This window comes from Grus americana, chromosome 28 (genome assembly GCF_028858705.1).
Source record: "Grus americana isolate bGruAme1 chromosome 28, bGruAme1.mat, whole genome shotgun sequence".
In the NCBI taxonomy this organism is placed as follows: Eukaryota; Metazoa; Chordata; class Aves; order Gruiformes; family Gruidae; genus Grus; species Grus americana.
Window position 1 is genome coordinate 4,796,447 of NC_072879.1, and position 19,114 is coordinate 4,815,560.

Consider the following 19,114-nt stretch of genomic DNA (forward strand, 5'->3'; position numbering starts at 1 on the left):
CCACAAACGTACCCCTGCCCATGTGGCAGCTGTGAGCCCTGAGGTGCAGCCCGATTCCCTGGAGTAGCAACTGCCCGTGATGCTGGAGCTGCACCCCACCCTGCCCTCCGGAGTGATTTTGAGGAATACTCCTTCAAAAACGGTTTCCTCAGATTCTCAGTCGTTAAATTCTGGCTATGTGGATATATTTTCACTGTAACAGCTGAAAAGCTCAAGGGACAGTAATATTTTGTAGCCAGTGAGCAAATGATGGAGGCAATACAAAAAAACTAGAATAGAAACAACGCCTGTCTACTCCTTTCAGCAACAGCAGCTTCTGTATTCTCCTTCAGCCAGGGGCCAAGCCCTGCACCAGCACTCACTGTATGCTGCACATACATCTATCAGTCCGAGATCCTAAGGTAAGAATCACTCTGCAGACTCCAAAGCTGTAAGGAACATGAACAAGACACCACACACGTAGATATCTGTGTCACTAAGGTTGTTTATGATTACTTTACAAATCACTGTAGGACAAAGAACCTTTAAGTATGCCTTTTTATGTTTCCACAGACTGATTTCATAAAAAGGAAGAACAAAGGCACACAATGGTTTGATGATTTAAGTTCTATTAGACAAGATACTATTTAAAAATGCGTACTATATACTTCACATTGTGTACATCTGAAAAAAACATTCAGAACTGTTGCTAACTCTACCTTCACCTAACATCTCTCGAGACAGCCCTGATTTTAGGAGCATCTGAAACAATTGAAATTAAAGCACAGGTTCCCCAACGCGTACTCATGGTCAGAGGTGTTTACTTGAGGAAGCAGTCCAGCTAGAGTTAACTTACCTTAAAAAGCATTACTTTACATAAGTAAACTGGAGCTGGAAAGCTAGTATCATTTTCTGACTTTGTGTCTATTTATGAGGGATAAGCTGTTCAAAAAGTTCCTCCTAAAGGTTCAAAAGATAATGGTCCAAATGGATTCACTCATCAGCCTCTGCATATTCCATTCTCTGAACAGCTTCACTAAAAGGAGTAAAAAATTAAATAAATAAATTTAGTTCCCTTGCCTTCCTTATCAGAAGTTTGGAGAAACAAAAAAATTCCTTCTCAGGACATTCCTGGATGCATTTCAGATAATCAAACAAGAATTGGGGAAAAGAAGAGGAAGGTAAAGAGCTTGTGTGCCTTCAAGGAAAAAAAAAAAAAAAAGACATTTAATTATATCCTCACGCAACTCTGTGCCTTCCCCAGGACTCCCAAAGGAAATGTAAAAAGGGGTGACATTTCCACCTACCCCATTACTAATTTAGGCAAAGGAAGAGCTTGCCAAAAAGCTATTTATAGCAAAGCCGGGGGAGCGGGGGTCCACGAGGGGTGCAGAAACAGGTGCAGCAGCAGCGCGCATGACCCCGGCCGCCGAGGTGAGGATTGGCTAATCCCGGCTCAAAAATATGACATCTTTGGCTCATGATAGTCACAGGGCTTTTCCATCAGCAGGCGGGGCGGGGAGATGGCGGGGAGGGAAGGGCACTGCCGTGGGACCCTATAAATTAGAGGCAAAACCCGCCTTTTCCTTCAATGAAATAGTTAAGGCAAGGCAGAGCTGAGTGAGGGGAAGTTTGTTCTGCTGAAAGTAGTTTCAGCATTTCTAAATTTTTCGTCTCACTGCATTCCTGCTAAGGAGGCAAGTCGACAAAGATGAAATACATCATAGGCATCGGAGGGTGAGTTCCGGTTATTATTGCATATTTAGATATACACACTGCTTTTTTTTCCCATTTAATTGTTCTATGTATAGAGGATTGAAGACTTTGAGATTTTATATCTGACTATAAAATAATATTACAGGATTTGAGAAAAGATGCAACTTGCTGGGTCTTAATTCATGCTGCTTTTACTTAATGCAGAGAGCTCTGCAGGATGGCACACACCAAACTTTTATAGTGTTAACAGGAGGTATGCTGAAGTAGAAAAAAGTATTTCAAGTCATTTTATAAGTCAGATGAAGGGAGTGGTGTGCCTCAACTATGAAAGAGGATGTTTTCAACATTGGGTTAGACTTTTAAAATCTTCCCTGAAAGGAAGAGGAAAAAATCCTGCTTCAAATAAGGTGGAAGGTGTACCTATTTCCTCCAGCAAAGCAGGATTTAGAAGCAAGCCTGTGTGCCTGCTGAGGACAGGGCGACAGCTCGGCACATCCCCGCCGACTGCACAAGTTCTTGCAAAACCAACACCGGGCAAGAGCTGGATTTGCTTACAACGTGGGTTAAAGACAGCATGATTTTTATAGCCCTTGAATAAAAAATTAGAAATAAACGCATTCAGATTTGGCAGCGCTTTCTTTTGCAGAGGAAGATTATTCAGGCCTTTTATATTTAAGCGGGCTTTGCAGGTACAAGGAAGCCTGAATCGTTCTCTGAGCTGCCCTCTTTCATAATCCATTTAAGGCATTTTTTAAAAAGCACTTTTTACAAGCCTGACTTTCACGGGGTGGCTTCTTAAGCTAATGAGCACCAGCCCCCTAACGAGCAAGGGCGTTTTAGGGCAATAAATGCCAGCAAAGGCGCGTTTTAAGTCTACCTCGGAAGCTGCCGGGTCCCTCCGCAGAGGCAGCTCAGCCGGGCCCCAGCGGGGAAAGGCGCCAGCGCTCACCGGAGCCTCCGCGGGGGCTGAGAGGGCACCCAGAGGGAGGGCAGCTCAGCGGCCGGACCCGCGCAGCCTCCTCCATCTCAAGGAGGCGCCAGCCGGGCTTCCCCCAGCTCGAGCAGGTTCGCGGAGAGCAAGGGAGGGGGGGAGACCCGCCGGGGAGCCGCTCTGAGGGGAGCGGAGATGGCGGCGCGGACCCGCGCTCCCTCAGCACGGCCGTTGAGCGCGCGGGAAGCGGCGCAGCCGTTAGGAACGGCGCAGAGCCCCCGCGCGCGCGCGCGCGCGCGCCGGATACAGCCAGTTGCCGGCGGGGAAGGGGCGGGGCGAGGGGCGGTCACAACCAATGGGCGGCCAGCGCGCGCCGAGACGGCGGCGAGGCGGGAAATTCAAACGGGCGGAGCGCGGGGCGCCGCGGGGGTTGGTCTCTCCTCAGAGGGTCCCGCTGAGGGCCGGGGGGGGGTCCCAGCGGCTCTAACGCGGTTCTCCCGCCTCCGTCTCGCCTCTCTGTGCAGTGTCACCAACGGGGGCAAAACCACCTTGACCAACAGGATCATCAAGGTGCTCCCCAACTGCTGTGTGGTCCATCAGGATGACTTCTTCAAGGTAAGCTGAGCTCCTCCCTTTGACTAAAATATCAAACGCTGCTTGCGTGTGTAGTGATAGTTGTAGTAGGTCCCCCCTGTAAGTTTTATATACTTGTGCATGCTTTCCGAGTAAGTTTTGACAGCTTAGCAGTAATATTTTCTGATTTTTTTTTTAAATATGTATATGTAATTTTTTAAGTAACTTTGGACAGGTAAGGAGATACTGACCTTTACAAATATTGGTACCTGCCAGCTTCCACAGAAGCAGAGCTTGGCACAGCTGAGCACAGAGCAGTTGCAGCAAAAGCTTGCTTTAGTTTTAACAACAGGTCTAACTTTGGGTCAAACTACTGATTGAAGTTAGAGGTTATTTACTGTATTCTGCACAGATAATTTTCTCTGTGTTGGGTTTTCCTCCTTATTTTATTTAAATAAGAATGTTGCTTCTAAATAATACTCCAGGATTTAAGCACCCCTACACTGCTTTAAGTACAGAAAGACAGTTGTATTGGGGAGCTTTGGCAGCTCTGTATCAGAAACCCAATTAAAAGATTACTAAAGATGAATACAGACGACTTGTGCTGACTTGGGTCCCCACAGCAGGGGAAGTGGTCACGTCAGAACCACATTACTAAACCCTGTGGGCTGCAGCCATTTCACAGGAATTACAACATAGCTGGACCTCGCCATACACCGAAGTCCAAGAGATGTGGCAACGTGCTGGCAGGACGTTGTATGGCGTCCCCTGACACACGAGGTGCTCCAGCATTGGCAGCTGTGGGGTCGGTCTGTCCCGCACGTGCCGTACGAAAGACTCATTTGGAAGCGCTTCTTTGCCAGAAGCCTCATGCACAAATTTGGTCAGATATGAGTCCTTAAAGTAGAGGAGGAATTTTCCATAAAGATATCTAACTTCTCACTAGTGTGTTTAGCTTGCAAATGCTAGAGCAAATAAAGCTGTTATTAAGTGACCAAAGGTCGTGCTATGCTAACCTGCATTTTTATTAGAGCCATTAGGAGTTAAAATAGCTACTACTGAACATGTATCTTCGTCTGTAGTGGCTTGACTGAGCCAAGAAAACTTTTCAAAGTTCTTGGGGTTGGTGAAAGATGGGAACTTAAATTTTATTGTAGTCCAAATAAGGTCTGTAATTGTTTTAAGTGAACACTTGCTTTGTTGTGTATTGCAGTAGTGTCCAGGTTGTGATCGGATCTTAGGTAACTGATCACGCTGAGTTTGCAGCAATGTTTTATTGCTCACTATATTTCAGCCACAAGATCAAATAGAAGTCGGGGAAGACGGCTTTAAACAATGGGATGGTAAGAGCAGTGTTCGCTATAGGATGCAGTAATGTATATCTTTCCTAAGTATTTCTTTTTAATTATTAAAGATTTAATAGTAAATTTATGTAATTTCAATTTTACAAGTTCATTCTATATTATACTTTCAAACCGATGTGGTTCATGGTATTTGATTATATACCTTTTTCCTACCCACCCCCTTTCTCCTAACTAGTGTTGGACTCCTTGGATATGGAGGCAATGGTGAGCACTGTGCGTGCGTGGATTGAGAACCCAGTGAAGTTTGCCCGTTCCCACGGGGTGAATGTTACGCCTGGCTCTAAAGAGCCAGCCTCCAAAGATATCCATATTTTGGTCATTGAAGGCTTCCTGCTTTATAATTACAAGTAAGGTTTGGGGAACTATTAACGGTTTGCCAGGGAAGAACACTAGCGCTCTGGTGCCAGGGCTAAAACCTCCTTTGTACTAATACACCCTTCCTGCCTTGCTCTGAAGTATCATGTGTAAGAATTTTTCTCACGTAAAATGTAACATTTAGCAGTAAATGCTGGGAAAAGTGAGGTGCGCAAGGTGACTTTCTCAAGGTAATGTAGGAAGTTCTCATTTAGGGCACACCCTTGAACTCTAGGGCGTGGAGAACTTTAGCCCAGAACTTGTAAATACTGAGCGCGCAGTGAAGGCTCAGGCTTCCGTCTGGCCTTCCTCCACGGTGCCTAAACCTTGACCTGAAAAGGTTGTTGATGAGAACAAGAACATAATCTGTTCTGCATTCACTACTTGGAATCTCTCCTGGAATTTAAGAATAGTTATCTCATGTGGTACACATGCTTGTTTAACACTGACTAAATTGAGCATAGTAATTAACTGTACATTGGAGCAAAGATCAACTCCTTTTGCTTTTGTTATATGGGGAAGAAATGCTTGGCAGGAAGATAAGGAGACCAGCAGCGAAGAGACAGAAAACTTTCAATAGCTAAATATATAAACTTCAGGAAATTGTATGCTAGAAACATGATGAGCAAAAGATTCTTGGCTCCAAACTGCAGTTTTGTTTACAAAACTCTTTCAAGAGAACAAGCTGTACATGACACTTAGCAAAACCAGAGTTGTTTAAGCTGTACCATAAGACAAGCAGCACCGTTCTGGCTTTCCAAACTGAATGGAAAATGTAAAATGGCAATCTCGGACAACCCATACTGAGAACAGCCAACTGGAACTGGCAAACTGCCGGGTGTTCTTGGCCTGTCCCCAGGGAGGTAACTCTCCATATCTCTCCTGAAGGTTACAAATACCTCTGAAGCGCTCAGTCTTGTGAACAGGAGCCTTTCCTTCGTCCAGAGGGAATATTTCATCCCCAGACATGGAGCTTGCTCAGTTCATACTATATTAAGCATTTATGCAACACTCAGCAGGCTTTTAGAACTCTGTCAGTCCCCCCAGGCTCAAACTAGATTTGCTTTAAGGATTTTTCTGGGTTTACTTTCTTCAGCCTAGTAGAAGCACAACGCAGTACGCCACAGTAGAGCAACTCCCTGATTTCTGGAAAAGAACACAAGCTGATGAATTGCCTTGTACCAAATCTGTCTGCCCATGCACATTTTGACAGCTTGCTTCAGCACACCAGGCTGGGCGGTTTGATAAGTCAGTTCACATCAGATTGATGAATCACAGCTTTGGTCTACTGCAAGCAGAATCGGAAACGATCTAGAAAGAGTTGGGGTTCACACCTTCCCAGCCCAGTGCCTGATCCTCCACAGCAAACAGTAGTGGGTATCTGGGTGGGAAAAGTACCTGGCATTGCATTCTGCCCTTTGGAAAACAGCATCCTCCAGGATTATAGCTACTAACAAACCTTAGCTTGTGTCTTAATGAAAACACTTACACTTCTGTTGTCTACAATAGACACAAATAGGAGGGAGGCAGAAAGATTTGTATGGCTTTCAGGGGTGATTTAACACTTTTCTCTGTCAGAAAAAAAATAGACATAGACACGTTCTCTCTTTCTACCCTACCCTAGACCACTGATAGACCTCTTTGACATACGCTACTACCTGGCAGTGCCATACGATGAATGCAAAAGGAGGAGAAGGTAAGAAGATCCTTTCACATAAGACTAATCCTTCCTTCCAATAAAGACTCCACGAGAGGTGAGCCTTCAGGCTGCCTTTCTGTTCTCTTAATGGGAGATATTGGTGTCACAAATTGGAATTACAGTTCAAAATCTTAATTTAGTTGGAGAAAGAGACCTTCACGTGGTGTTTTCCGAAACCTTAGCTCTAGCTGTCCCATTTGTGGGGGGTGGTTGTGGAGATTATGGGTGCAAAAAGAATAAAGTCATTGCACGCTTCCCCCGTGAGCATCAGTAAACCCTCAGAGCCTGCTTGCTCTGCCTTCATCGGCCACCTCCAGCTTCTGTATTTACTCTGGGTGCTTAAATAAACTTGTTGCAAAACACGGACAAATATCGATGAGAAGTTGGGCTGTGACATTCACCTTTTACATAAATGCAACTGAGCAGCTGTCAGATTACCTTCAGGCTTCGGGGGGGTGCAAGAGGCAGCCCGGCAGTCCTCACGTTCTCTTCCGTTTTGGTATTTGCAGTACTCGTAACTACACTGTTCCCGACCCACCGGGTCTCTTTGATGGACACGTCTGGCCCATGTACTTAAAGCACAGGAAAGAAATGGAGGACAGTGGCGTTGATGTTGGTAAGTGTCCCTGAATACAAATCCTTTGGCATTGTACTTTGGATTTTAAGTAAGGTGGTAATTTAATTAATAACTTCTTCCCTTTGATTCATATTATCGGGGGGGAAGAAAAACCTATTCTTTATAATGGGATAAGAGATTTTGTGGGCCGTAGCTTTTTCAGGATGGTTCTGTTTTTCCAGTTGTCCTTTGGGTCAACAGTGTGAAATATTTTAAAACTCATCTACATAAATTTTATTCTGATCAAAAACCTCTGGCCTGACTCCATCTTTTTTTCTTTCAGTTTATTTAGATGGCCTGAAGTCTAGAGATGAACTTTACAATCAAGTGCTTGAAGATATCCACAACAAGATTTTAAATTGCTTATAGGTAAATACATCCCTGCTTCCGAGGGGGTGAAACACGAGGGATGGGCTGCTGGAAACAACCGCTCTTAAGCTCAGATAGTCACACTTTCCCTTCTTGCTTTTCAGGGTCTCGGAACACCTGAAAGACCCATGTACAGAATGATGTAAATAGTACTTAGAAGTCGGAATGAGGGTTTATTTGTGTAAACTCTTCTTATACTGTCCTTCGGAAAGTATCTTTTGTATATAATTGAAAAAATGAAGATAACTTATTCACAACTCCGTGAGGGACAGGATTTTTTTTTTTTTTAATTTTCTTATTTTATATTCCACTGGCTTAAACATAAGTTGAAAATGCATTTTTATAATGGAACAAGTAGAGCTGCGTTGGGAAAACAACTGACTTCTGCTTCTGTGCTTCTGCGCTTCTGCAGATATTAAGTCTTTATGTAATGGCTTGTTTGTAATGTCATCTCTTAAATTCAGTAAAAATCAACTTAAACTCTCTTTTTTTTTTTTGTTGAAGTCCTGTTTTAATACATCAGTCACCTTTACTGTAGTAGAAATAGGTGCAAAACTCCCCAAAACAGACCACCAGCCCCTGCTTTTTCCTACAGCATCTGAAATTTCATACCAGTGCAGCCACAAACCTCCTTTTGTGTGTTGCTGCTTTGGTTTAGGTGATGACACTGGCCTGGAAACCTAGTTCAGACGTCACAACAAGAGAGATTCTCGGAGGTGAACAGCGCTTCAGATGTCTTTAAAGTGCTGGTACGGAACCAGTTTTGTGTCAGCCTCGGCTTCTCGGCCTTTCTCGCTTCACGCTCAAAACAAATTAGCATGTAAAGATACTATAGGCAAGTGCTCCCAAGATTAGAAGTATGGACAGAAGTTGCTATTTCTGCCTTTTGCAACCCAAATAAGAATGTCATTTGGTCCTAAAGCCTCCAGCTACCTGAACCTCAAGAGGTGGAAATGGCAGTATTTCTGAACTTATACTCCAGAAGGCAAATCAATGGGACTTCTCAGGAAACACGAGTAGCAGCCTTGTATTAAAACTGCTACCTGAGGGAACTTTTCCGGAACTAGCCCTGCAAGTGCCATCCTCATTTTGGTTTGAAACAAACAGCATTTAAATGTTCACTTTGTACACGTGCAGTCTATTTACCAATAGATTTTTTTCGTTAACTCACTGTGAAGGTGTCCTAAGGAATCTATGTCCTTTACACCCCTGTGGAGGAGCTCACACCCAACTAGGTTATGTACTTTTGGTAAAATCCTGCTTGAAAGTGCCCAACAGCACATTACAACAACTCTGTACAACGTATGTACAAGAGGTTCTGGTTTTTCAAATGCTTCTGGGAGGTTGGTTTGAAGTCCACGGATTTCTTACGCATCCACACCCTCCCTTTCTAGTAAAACCATAAATAAAGTATCAGTGGAAATAGTTTTACTGCTTTTTCTGTTGATAGGCTTTTTCTCAATATTTCAGTGAGAGAAAAAAAGCCCCCGCTCCAAGTGAGATAGCACCAAAGAAGTAATTAGGCAAACATAATCGTAATATTGAAATAAATCATAACATGCTTGAGAAAGGAATGAGGGTGTTGTTCCTGATGCAAAAATGAGTGGTAGCCCTTTATCTTCCTACTTATGTACTTTCTTTGAGAACATTCTGCCCAAATTTCCTCCTATATGAATAGCACAGCTCCTGTTCCTCACCAGGCGTTCAGGGAGAACCAGAACCGAGGGAAGCGCGAGTAGCGCAGTGGTGGGTGCCATGAAAAATGTCATCTCCCCTTTACCCCGTCCACAATTTCAGTTAGAAGGGACCTACAACGACCATCTGGTCCAACTGCCTGACCAGAAGTTAAAGCCTGTTGTTAAGGGCATTGTCCGAACACCTCTTGCGCACCAACAGGCTTGGGGCATCGACCGCCTCTCCAGGAAGCCTGTCCCAGGGTCTGACCGCCCTCTCGGCAAAGAAATGGTCCCTCGTGTCCAGTCTGAATCTCCCTTGACTCAGCGCTGGGACCATTCCCAGGCATCCTGTCCCTGGATCCCAGGGAGAAGAGCTCAGACCTCCCTCTCTACGTCCCCTCCTCGGAAAGCTGCAGACAGCCGTGAGGTTGCCCCTCAGCCTCCTCCTCTCCAAGCGAGAGGACCCCGAGCGCTCAGCCGTCCCTCGGAGGACATGCCTGCCAGCCCTTCGTCCCTCCGCACCCACCCGAGGACCTTCACACCCTTCTCAAACGGTGGGGCGCAGCACTGCAGCTCTGCACACACAAAGAAGACCTGGTCACAGCACTGTCCTTGGCTCGTGGCTAACTCCAAGTTAATAATAAACTCTCCACACCACTCCATGCCTGGTAACTAATTGAGCTTAAATACTGTGGTGAGATAGGTGAGCGTGTTGAGATCTGTCAACCCGCTATCGAAATACACCAGCTAAAGATAGGAAGTGTCATTAAACTGATGTACTAAAGCACATGCGGCGCACCACGCATAAAAGGTTCACCACGTTAAAAGTACAAAACCTCTCACGTGGGATGAGTGTGGTGATCTTTTGGGCACTAAAATAACTTGGCTGTGGTGTCAGCACAGCTCACTTCAGAAGATTTTCGGGCATGCCTCAATTAGAAACATTGCTCCGGAAAAGCAGCTGCCATAGATTAGTGAGAAGTCACCCCAAAACCACCCTGCCTGTTTCGAGGGGTGTTTCAAACAGCCTGGCGAAGCAGCCAGAAGGACGCCTGATCCACCACCTTCCCCTCGTGTCGCACCCGTATTTTCCAATTGTCTGGCCGGAACTGGGATGCCACAGCCAGAAATGAGACGCGAATATTGATGACATCACCCACGCTTCCACAAGCTATAAAAAGGCATATTTCCTTGTGAGCAACCCGCGCGTGCCTGGAGAGACCCACAAAACTATAATTACACCGTTACACGGCCGGGTGCTCATCAATGGCAAAGCTGAGGAACGCCTGGGCCAGGGACAGTGTGCTGCAACTTGTCACTGATACCTTGTAAGTCCATTTGACATCGTTAGATGGAGCGTTTCCCGCAGATTAACTGCAGCTCTGCTTACTGGCAGGGGGGGAAAAAAAAAAAAAGCAGCCTCAGCTCCCCAGCAGGATCTGACACAGGAGAATTTCCATCAGGGTTTCCCCCGAGTTAACAAGATAGGTTTAACCCTCACCTGATAAACCAGACAAAACCATTTTGCTTTTATAAAGACATTTAAGGGAAAAGACATGGCGCTCGCTTCAAGTCAGCCTCTAGGAAGCAAAAACCGAAGCGTAAAAAAGGCGTTTCGATATTCTCTGGCCACAGAGAACATAAAACGCCCTAGAGCAGCGTTAGCTGTTAGAGGGGAACCAAGGCGAGATCATCCCAGTACATCCCATCACCAAAACCTCCTGGGGACCAGCACACCCCCTGGTTTCTGAGCACCGCTCTAGCTCCTACGGCATTTAGCATTAGCTGAGTTCCTGTAGCATTTACCTCCTGGACACTTTCTCTGCAGTAAATCCTCCTCCATGAGGAGCAGTAGGTATTTTCCCCCTTCTTTGCAGCTGTGGGTGGCACAGCATGCGGCCTGCTGAACTCATGCCAGTACTCTGCAACTTAAAACCCTCTAAAGCAAGTCACCCTGAGCACGGCAGCAACGAAAACCACCCCAAATTCTGCTTTTCAAGAAATATTTTGGTGTTATCCACCAGGATGAGATGTCCTGCTACCACCGCCTCTGGAGCAGCGTACTTGCCGGGTGGCTGAGGAGGAGACGGCCGTGTCGGCCAGGGTGAATGGCCAGTGACTTCCAGGAGACGAAACAGAAACCCATGGCACGAGGAGCATCTGGGAAGCCTTAGCACTATGCGAACTTTGCACAGCTTGGGAACAACTGTTGCTATAGGATTCCCGTACATCCTTTCACACGCTGGCTCTGGTGACAAATCGGCTCTGTGAGAGCAGATCAAATGCCCCAGGACTCAGCTGAATCTGCACCTCAAAGCCTCCCCCGCAAACCTCAGCCCCCCAAGATGCAGCGTCCAGGAGGAGGACAACGGCCCCAAGCCCCCCCGGCCAGGCTCTGGCAGCCCCCCATGGCAAGATCCCCCCTCCAGCACGCTGGGGCCACAGCACGGATCCTGCTCTGCCCTGGGACGATGCCACCAGCCAGACGGTCACGCCATCACCCTTCGATGCCGAGCACTTTGGCCTGGAAAAACGGGGCAGACTAAAATTATCCCTGGGCCCGCATGCCCCGAGGGCTGGGATGAAACCTACACCCTGCGGGACGTCAGCGGGCAGCAACCGGCACATGGGGCTGCCCGACAGGGGCACGGGGCATGTCCCCTCCACACGGGCTTGTGCCCACCTCACCACCACCCCAGCCCTGCAGGGAGCTGGCAGGGGGGACACTGGAGTGACAAATAAAGCCTGAATTGAGCAAATCCCCTTGGCCAGAGGAAAACAGGCCACTGCCCGCCCTGCCGTGGGTGCTGGCGAGCCAGAGGGCCGCCTGCCATCCGCTGGGATTTGGCCGGTGATTCCCCCAGATCAAATTCAGCTGGATCTTGGCTCCATCGCCACAGGGCCGTGGGCAGATGAAAACCCCTCGGCACTCCCGGCGGAAACCTAGCCCCGGGCTCTCGCGCATGCTCTGCGGAAAGCGGCGATTTGAGAACCTTGTGCCCTTGTTCCCGGAAGGCCAGGGGCGAGGGGAGGGGGTCCAGCCCATGCTGGCCACCAGCCCTGGCCACCAGCTGCTCTGCCACGCTGGCCGGTGATGCCAGAGCCCAGCAACTCTTCCTGGCCCCAATAACATTGGGGCCAATTCCTTGTCCTCTCTGTTCCCATCTAGCTGGTTCCCTGCAAAAGTGGAATCCCTGGGAAAAACAGTAGGAACCCCACAGACCTTCCCCAAACCCTGGGGCCCTCCCTGCACCCAAGGGCCTTTCCCGAGCCCCAGGGACCTCCCCAAATCCCACAGACCTTCTCCACTTCCCAGGACCATCTCCCAACCCTCCCTGAGCCCCCCAAACCTCCCCCGGGGTCTGAGGCAAGAGGGGCCGAGGGGTCACCCAGCGCCATCCCCAGAGCTCCCTCCAAGCCCGCGGGGAGCTCACCTGCCAGCGTTGGGGCTGATAAGGAAAAGAAAAAGCCTTTCTCCTCCCAAATGAAGGAAATCCCTCTGGGATGGGAGCACAAACACCATTTGGGGGCACAGCAGAGGAGCTGTCACCCCACAGTGTGTCCTTGCCCCCTTCCCACCACCCATCCTCCCATGGCAGGAGCCAAGGCGGCCGCCCCGGTGTAGGGAAACCTTTATTTTGTTAAAAGGGGGAGTGCCCAGTGGGACCGAGGGCTGGGGCGGGCGGACAAGGCGGGGTGCGATGCCCCGGGGGGAACGGGGAACAGCTGGGGTCACGTGTTGGGCCGCGCAGGAATCAGTCCTCGGTCATGGCTCACGCGTGGCAGACACTGAGCTGCTGCAAGGGTTTAGAGGAGGGGTCTCCCCACCAACATCCCCCCCAGGCAGGGCGCTGTGGCACCTCCGAGACCCAGACCCCAGGTGGGACGGGGAGGGGAGAACTGGCCCCCCAGCCCTGCGGCAGCGAGGGGAGGAGCAGCCGGGACCGCAGGGAGCACGCAGATGGCAAGCCAAACAAGAGCCACACGCGGGAAGCCAAAACCCAAGCGAGCAGAACTCGAGCTCCCTGAGGCAGGGGTCTCCAGGGAGGCACAAGCCCCCGGGACGCCACCGCGAGCCCAGCAGAGCCTGGGGACATTTACCAAAGGCTGTCGGTGGTCCAGCTCCTGGGGCGAGCAAGGGGCAGAGCCACCAAGGTCCCTTCGGTGATGCCTGCCACTGCGGGTCAGCAGGGGGGGATCCGGGAAGGACGACCCAACCTCAGCCCGAGGGCAGCCGACCCCAGCACCGGCTGAGCTAGCGGATGCTGCCGTCTCCCTCGCTGCTCTGCAGCTTCTCCCGCTCAATGGACCACACCAGCTCCTGGACGAACTTCATCTCCGAGGCCACCTGCTTGGCCAACGCTTCATAGTGGTTCTCCAGCTTTCGGTAACGCCTCTTGAGGCCGTTGGTCGCCTGCACCACATTCCTGGTCTCCTCCTGCGCCTGCTTCTTCAGGGCCTCCGTCTTCTGCAGCTCCTGCCGGATCTGGCGGAGGTCCTGGCTGATGCTCTCGTTCTCCTCCTTGTACCACGACTCTTTCTCTTCATAGATGGACAGCAGGGCCTCGATGTCCTCCTGGAAGGACTTCTTGTTCCTCTCCAGCTCTCGGAGGCTCTCCTCGGCTGCAGCCACCTCCTCCATGACCTTGGAGAAGCGCTCAAAGTTGATGTACGTGTTGTTTGGCGGCATGCTGGAGTGGGACTTGATGGTGTACTCCTTCAGGCGCGTGGTCTTCAGCCGGCGGCGCTCAGGTTTCTTGCAGTTGTCTTCATTGCGGACATTCCTCCTCTTGATCACCTGTGGAGAGGGACAGCCGCAGGCGTGGGGCACAGCCAGGGCAGCGGGAGCCGGACGGCACCCACCCACGGTCCCCCGGCAGCACCAAACCAGCCCCAACGGGGGGCTGGAAGAGCAGTGGAGAGCTGCCGGTGTGTCAACACCCACCCCCGACCTCTTGGATGTTTGACACCCATAGAGTGCCAATTCTTTAACTTCTCACCTTAATCCAAGGGTGTTCCAGGCTTTGAGCGATGGTCATCCGCTTCCTGCAACAACAGCAAGGCTGCGACCGAGGGACAGAGGCTTTGCTGCCCCTTTCCCTGTTAAAGTCCTGGAGAAGCAGCTCGGATCCCATCGCCTTTGGAGCACGGACAAGCCCAAACTCACTGTACTCAGGGGCCACCCCAGACAGGGGCTGCATCCAGCTCCCATGCCCTCAGCCAGCCTCCCACGAGGAAATACCCATGGAAGAGCCTGCAGGAACCTCCCAACTGACGTCTGATCACGCAGCACCACTCCTCCCACCTCAGCCCAGGGTCCTGGGTGCTCAGGTCAGCCCTTGATCCCTTCCAAACTCTGTTCTCTACTTTTCAGCCAAGTTGCTACACTCTCAGGGTGATCCTAGAATTCACCCCATGCCTGACACGGCAGGAGAGACTTTGGTTTTAAGATGTTTTGCAACACCAAATCCTACAAGCAGCAAGGATAAAGGGGATTTATAAACAACCAGCACAACAGGGATGGGCAAAGGCCTCTGGGCTGGCAGCAGGCAGGCTCAGAGCGTAAACCCTCGTGTGGGCAGGAGATGTGGGAGCTGCCTGTACACAGAGGGTCAGGGCAGAAGGGACTGTCCCCTTTCCCAGCGTAATCCCTAGCTCTGCTCCCCAGCTCTCACTTGGGGTCTTTGACAAGCAGGCGGCGGATGAAGTCCTTGGCCAGCTCACTGGTGTTGCTGAAATACTCCTCGTCGAAGTCGTAGTTGACGGCAGATATGTTGGTCAGGGTCTCTTGCTTCGTTTCCCCCAGGAAGGGGGAGGCTCCGCTCAGCCTGCGGCAAGAGCAGGTTGTGACACCCCAAAAAGGCGACAGCCCAAGGCGGGGGACTCACCCTGCAGCGCCCGTCTCCCCCAGACACCCCTTATACTCACAGGATGTAAGTGATGACCCCGATGCTCCTGGAAGAGAGAGGAAGATGAGGCTGAAGCCCCGCAGAGTGCCGTTGGTCCCCTCTCCCTGCGCTTTCAGCAAAAAGGGAGATACGCCGGCACAAGCGGCTGGTGCCACCGGGGCTGGTGCCGGCAGGTGCTCGGGAGGGGACTCACTCACCACATGTCGGCCTCCAGCCCCAGGGGTTCGTAGTTCACAATTTCCGGAGCTTTAGAAGGAAAGAGAGAAGAAAACAGGCTTATTCTGAGGGAAAGAAGCCCGTCCCCATGGACATATCCCAGAAACTGCCCAGCCGGCCACACCAGGGCTTTGGACATCTCTCCGGGATTAAGCCAAAGCTTTCAGAGCCCAGAGGAGCCCCAAAGAGCACCGCCAGCCGGGTCTCACCTACAAACTCCGGGGTCCCAAATATATTCTTGAATTCATTCCCAGCTTCAATCTTGTGGGCGATCCCAAAGTCGATGAGTTTGATGCGAGGGTTTGGCACATTCTTGTCCAGCAGCATGATGTTCTCTGGCTGCAGGGGGAGAGGAGCCGTTGTTTACCCCACACACGCACCCACGGGAGTCTTGTGCTGCCCTGGCTCCTCCCCTGGAGGAGAGGACACACACCTCAAGTAGGGAGAGATCCCAGAGCCAGCCCCACTGCCGAGCACGAGGCGTTTGCACCTCCCAGACCTCACCTTCAAGTCAAAGTGGGCGATGCGCTTGGAGTGCAGGTAGTGCACCCCGTCCAGGATCTGCTTGAGGAACTGGGTGGCCTCCTCCTCCGTCAGGGACTCCTTCTCAGCCAGGAAATCAAAGAGCTCGCCGCCCGAGACCAGCTCCAGGATCAGCACCACATCCGTCTTGTTCTCGAAGATGTCATGCAGCGTGATGATGTTGGGGTGCTGGATCTCCCGCAGGATGTCCACCTCCCTCTCGATCTCCTCCCGGCTCACGCCCCGACGGCTGGACGACAGTCGACGCTTCTTGATGAATTTGGCCGCGTATTCCAGACCCGTTTTCCTCTCCCGGCATTTTCGTACAATGGCAAACTGGCCACTGCGGGATGCAGGGAGGAGGTGAGGAGAGGATCTCCTGCATCGCACGTGCCAGTGTGTGCTTGGCAGTGGGGTCAGCACCGGCACGAGGATGGGGGATGCTGCATGCAGGAATGCTGCACCGCACAAGAGGATGCACGGTTTCCCCGGGGTCTGTCAGGAATCAAGGTCCTCCCAGCACATAGCCAACATTGCCTGCCTGCTTCCAGCACGCTCCTGGGATTTACACACCCTGGCACCACCAAAGCAGGCGTGTAAACTCCAGTGCGGCCCGGACAGAAGAAGGGAATTCCTTCCAGGGGTGCGGCAGCTGCTGACCCTCCCCGGGCTGTTGGGGTGCTGCTGTGATCACCCGGGGTGGGAGATGCCCATCGGCCCATTTCCAGCCAGGAGCCCCCCAGGCTGCTCCCAGAAGTGAACCTCGGAGCCTGGCGGTCCCAGGGGACCATAAAGCTCCGATGGGGAAGGTGGGTGGGGGAAAATGTCCGAAATAAAAGTAACCGACAGTTCAAAGCACCCTGTGGTCAGGGGCTGGGGGGAGGCAGGGCTCTGGGCATCGACAGGCACTTCAAGGAGTCAGGTCCTACCAACACCAGCATCACTGCTACAGCAGGATCCCGACCCTTGTCCCTCCCAGCCCTGGCTGAGCCTCCTGCAGCTGGGGCGCTGGGATGCACAAGGGCCCCTCAACACCTTTCCCTGAGGATGGGATCCGTCCCACGCCCCCAGGCTGCTCCCTCCCCTCCCCACTGCCCCGGCCATTGGCCATCCCCACCAGCACGCGGTGACGTGTGGTCCCCGTCACAGCCTCTGCACGCTCCCAGACCCAACACTCCTTTACACGTCCCTGGATCGTGGCTGGGGCCACCCACAGCCCCCTCCCCCCCAGTTCAGGGACCAGCCTTGCTCAGATGGGATCCAACCCCCAGGCACCGCATCCATCCCGAGAGCTCACACTGGACGGTGGCTACAGTGCAGCCCCGCCCCCCGTTTAAAAAAAAAGCTACAGCTACTCAAAATGTTTCCGCTGCACAATTATTTCCCAGTGCCCAAGAAGCCCCGTGCCCAGGCAGCCACGGCTGCGGCAGACCCTGAGTCCCAGCGGTGCTGGTGTGGCCGAGGCAGTGGTGGAGGATCCAAACCCAGCCCACCCTCCCCCGCCACCGCCTTTGCATCTCGGATGATTAAATCCCATTTGCATGCAGTGATTCACCCCCAAATCTGTCCCGCAGGCGCAGAGCCAGGCAGCAGCGACAGAGAAGGGCCGGAAGCCGCCAGCACAGGCCCAGCAGCCCTGGCCAAACCCAGACAGGACAGGAGCTCTGCAGGGAGCTGCTATGCTTGCCCAGATATAGGAGCCAGTTTAACATTAACTAATGCCTTTATTTTTAATGGGCAGCTGCTAGAGGTGCCTGGCTCTCAGCACAGTCCCCGGCCCCTAGACCCACTCCCTGCAGGTAGCACGGAGGCGGCACAGGGGATGCCACCGGCATGGGGACACCACAAAGGCTGCAGCAGCTAGGCAAAGCTCCTGGCCCGGTGCTTGGGCAGGGGTTGCAGCCACAGAAGCCCCCTCTGAGCGTGGCAAGATGTCACTCACCTGCCCAGCTCTTCCCCCATCTCATAGAAGTCCTCCACGCTCTCTTGCCGGAAGGTGGACATGGCTGCGGGGCCCCCGCGGAGCTGAAGCCGCCCCAACCCTGTGTGCGGAGGATGCTGGGGAGTAGCTGGGGATCAGCACCTGCGGCACCAGAAAAGGGGGTTTATGTCCCGGGAGCCACGCACCGACACCAGCAACAGACCTGCTGTGGCAGCTCGGGGCCAGGACCCAGCACAGGGGGACAGAGGGCCGGGAGCCTCGAAGCAGCGCAGCCCTATGCCATGCTGCGCCGTGGGGCGGCTGGGGCCAAGCCGCAGATTAGTCCCGGGGATGTCCCCCAGCCTCATCACGCCCCAAGGCCGGTGGGAAACCCCTGCCCACCCCGGCCCTGAGGGGATGCCCTGGGGGGAGAAAGGAGGGAATGGGGGCGGTGGCTGCATGGGGTCCATGGCCACCCTGGCCCCAATCTCTTGTCACCGCAGCCAGTGACACCCAGCTGTGGTGGAGGGACCCCCAAACCCAGCCAGCGGCACCCCACTGCCCCCAGCCAGCAGCACTCTAGCCCCCACAGCCCCTTCCTGCTCCATAGGCCCCACCCCCCCGATCTGCCACAGCCCCTTCCTGCCCCATAACCCCAATTCCACGCACCCCCGCTCCCCCACAGCCCATTCCCGCCCCACAGGCCTCAACCCCCCCATCTCCCACTGCCCCCCTCCGCCCTACAGCCTCCAAACCCACACCCCCCCCATCCCGACCCCTCACAGCCCCCATCCTTCCCCACAGGCCCCAAACACACTCCCCCCCCCCCCATCCCGATGCCTCACAGCCCCCTCCCTGCCTCACAGGCCCCACAGCCCCCTCCCTGCCTCACAGCACCCCCCTTTCATCCCTCACAGCCCCACCCACCCCTTCATCCACCAAATTCAAGCCGTCGCCCCTTTCCCGCCCTCACAGCCCCCCAAATTCCCCTCACCCCATAACCCCCAGCCCCCTTTCCCGCCCCACGGCCCCCCCCCCACATTCTTCCCCCCCCCGCCCTACCTGAGCCGCCGCCGCCCGCGTCGTCGCATTCCAACACTGTTACAGGCTCCGCCCACCTTTGGCTCCGCCCACCCTCCGCGCGCCTTGCGCGCGGAGGGTGGGCGGAGCCAAAGGTGGGCGCAGCTCCTCTCGCCCCTCCCACCCACGGCACCCCAAAAGTCCTCCCGCCCGCAAGGGGGCGCCCTATTTCCGGCTGGAAAATCACCC

General features: G+C 52.4%; 2 protein-coding genes across 3 annotated transcripts; one reads left to right on the top strand and one right to left on the bottom strand.

Annotated features, from left to right (window-relative positions):
* Nucleotides 1-1,553: 1,553 nt before the first annotated feature.
* NMRK2 (nicotinamide riboside kinase 2) lies at nucleotides 1,554-9,027 on the top strand. Of its 2 annotated transcripts, none has more exons than XM_054805358.1 (8): nucleotides 1,554-1,716; nucleotides 3,151-3,241; nucleotides 4,494-4,542; nucleotides 4,739-4,910; nucleotides 6,542-6,613; nucleotides 7,126-7,232; nucleotides 7,516-7,601; nucleotides 8,260-9,027. In XM_054805358.1, the coding sequence occupies exons 1-7, from the start codon at nucleotides 1,691-1,693 to the stop codon at nucleotides 7,599-7,601; spliced, it is 603 nt and encodes a 200-aa protein (XP_054661333.1). In that variant the 5' UTR covers nucleotides 1,554-1,690; the 3' UTR covers nucleotides 8,260-9,027. The 2 variants fall into 2 exon arrangements, with proteins under 2 accessions (XP_054661333.1, XP_054661332.1); XM_054805357.1 differs by lacking the exon at nucleotides 8,260-9,027 and adding an exon at nucleotides 7,706-8,084.
* Nucleotides 9,028-12,892: 3,865 nt separating this feature from the next.
* On the bottom strand, nucleotides 12,893-18,990 carry DAPK3 (death associated protein kinase 3). Its single transcript, XM_054805189.1, has 9 exons — nucleotides 18,908-18,990; nucleotides 17,867-18,007; nucleotides 15,907-16,267; nucleotides 15,612-15,741; nucleotides 15,384-15,432; nucleotides 15,206-15,232; nucleotides 14,953-15,105; nucleotides 14,278-14,323; nucleotides 12,893-14,075 (listed from the first exon to the last, which is right to left on the bottom strand). The coding sequence occupies exons 2-9, from the start codon at nucleotides 17,926-17,928 to the stop codon at nucleotides 13,533-13,535; spliced, it is 1,371 nt and encodes a 456-aa protein (XP_054661164.1). The 5' UTR covers nucleotides 17,929-18,007; nucleotides 18,908-18,990; the 3' UTR covers nucleotides 12,893-13,532.
* Between the last annotated feature and the right edge of the window lie 124 nt (nucleotides 18,991-19,114).

What these genes read in the sequence shown, in the direction of transcription:
- NMRK2 (XM_054805358.1), top strand. Translation starts at nt 1,691, where the DNA reads ATGAAATACATCATAGGCATCGGAGG. An exon ending in TACATCATAGGCATCGGAGG is followed by an intron (nt 1,717 to 3,150) that starts GTGAGTTCCGGT and finishes CTCTCTGTGCAG; the next exon opens with TGTCACCAACGGGGGCAAAA. An exon ending in GGACAGTGGCGTTGATGTTG is followed by an intron (nt 7,233 to 7,515) that starts GTAAGTGTCCCT and finishes TTTTTCTTTCAG; the next exon opens with TTTATTTAGATGGCCTGAAG.
- DAPK3 (XM_054805189.1), bottom strand. Translation starts at nt 17,928, where the DNA reads ATGTCCACCTTCCGGCAAGAGAGCGTGGAGGACTTCTATGAGATGGGG. An exon ending in TGGGACCCCGGAGTTTGTAG is followed by an intron (nt 15,433 to 15,611) that starts GTGAGACCCGGC and finishes TTCCTTCTAAAG; the next exon opens with CTCCGGAAATTGTGAACTAC. An exon ending in CTGCTTGTCAAAGACCCCAA is followed by an intron (nt 14,324 to 14,952) that starts GTGAGAGCTGGG and finishes CTGTTGTTGCAG; the next exon opens with GAAGCGGATGACCATCGCTC.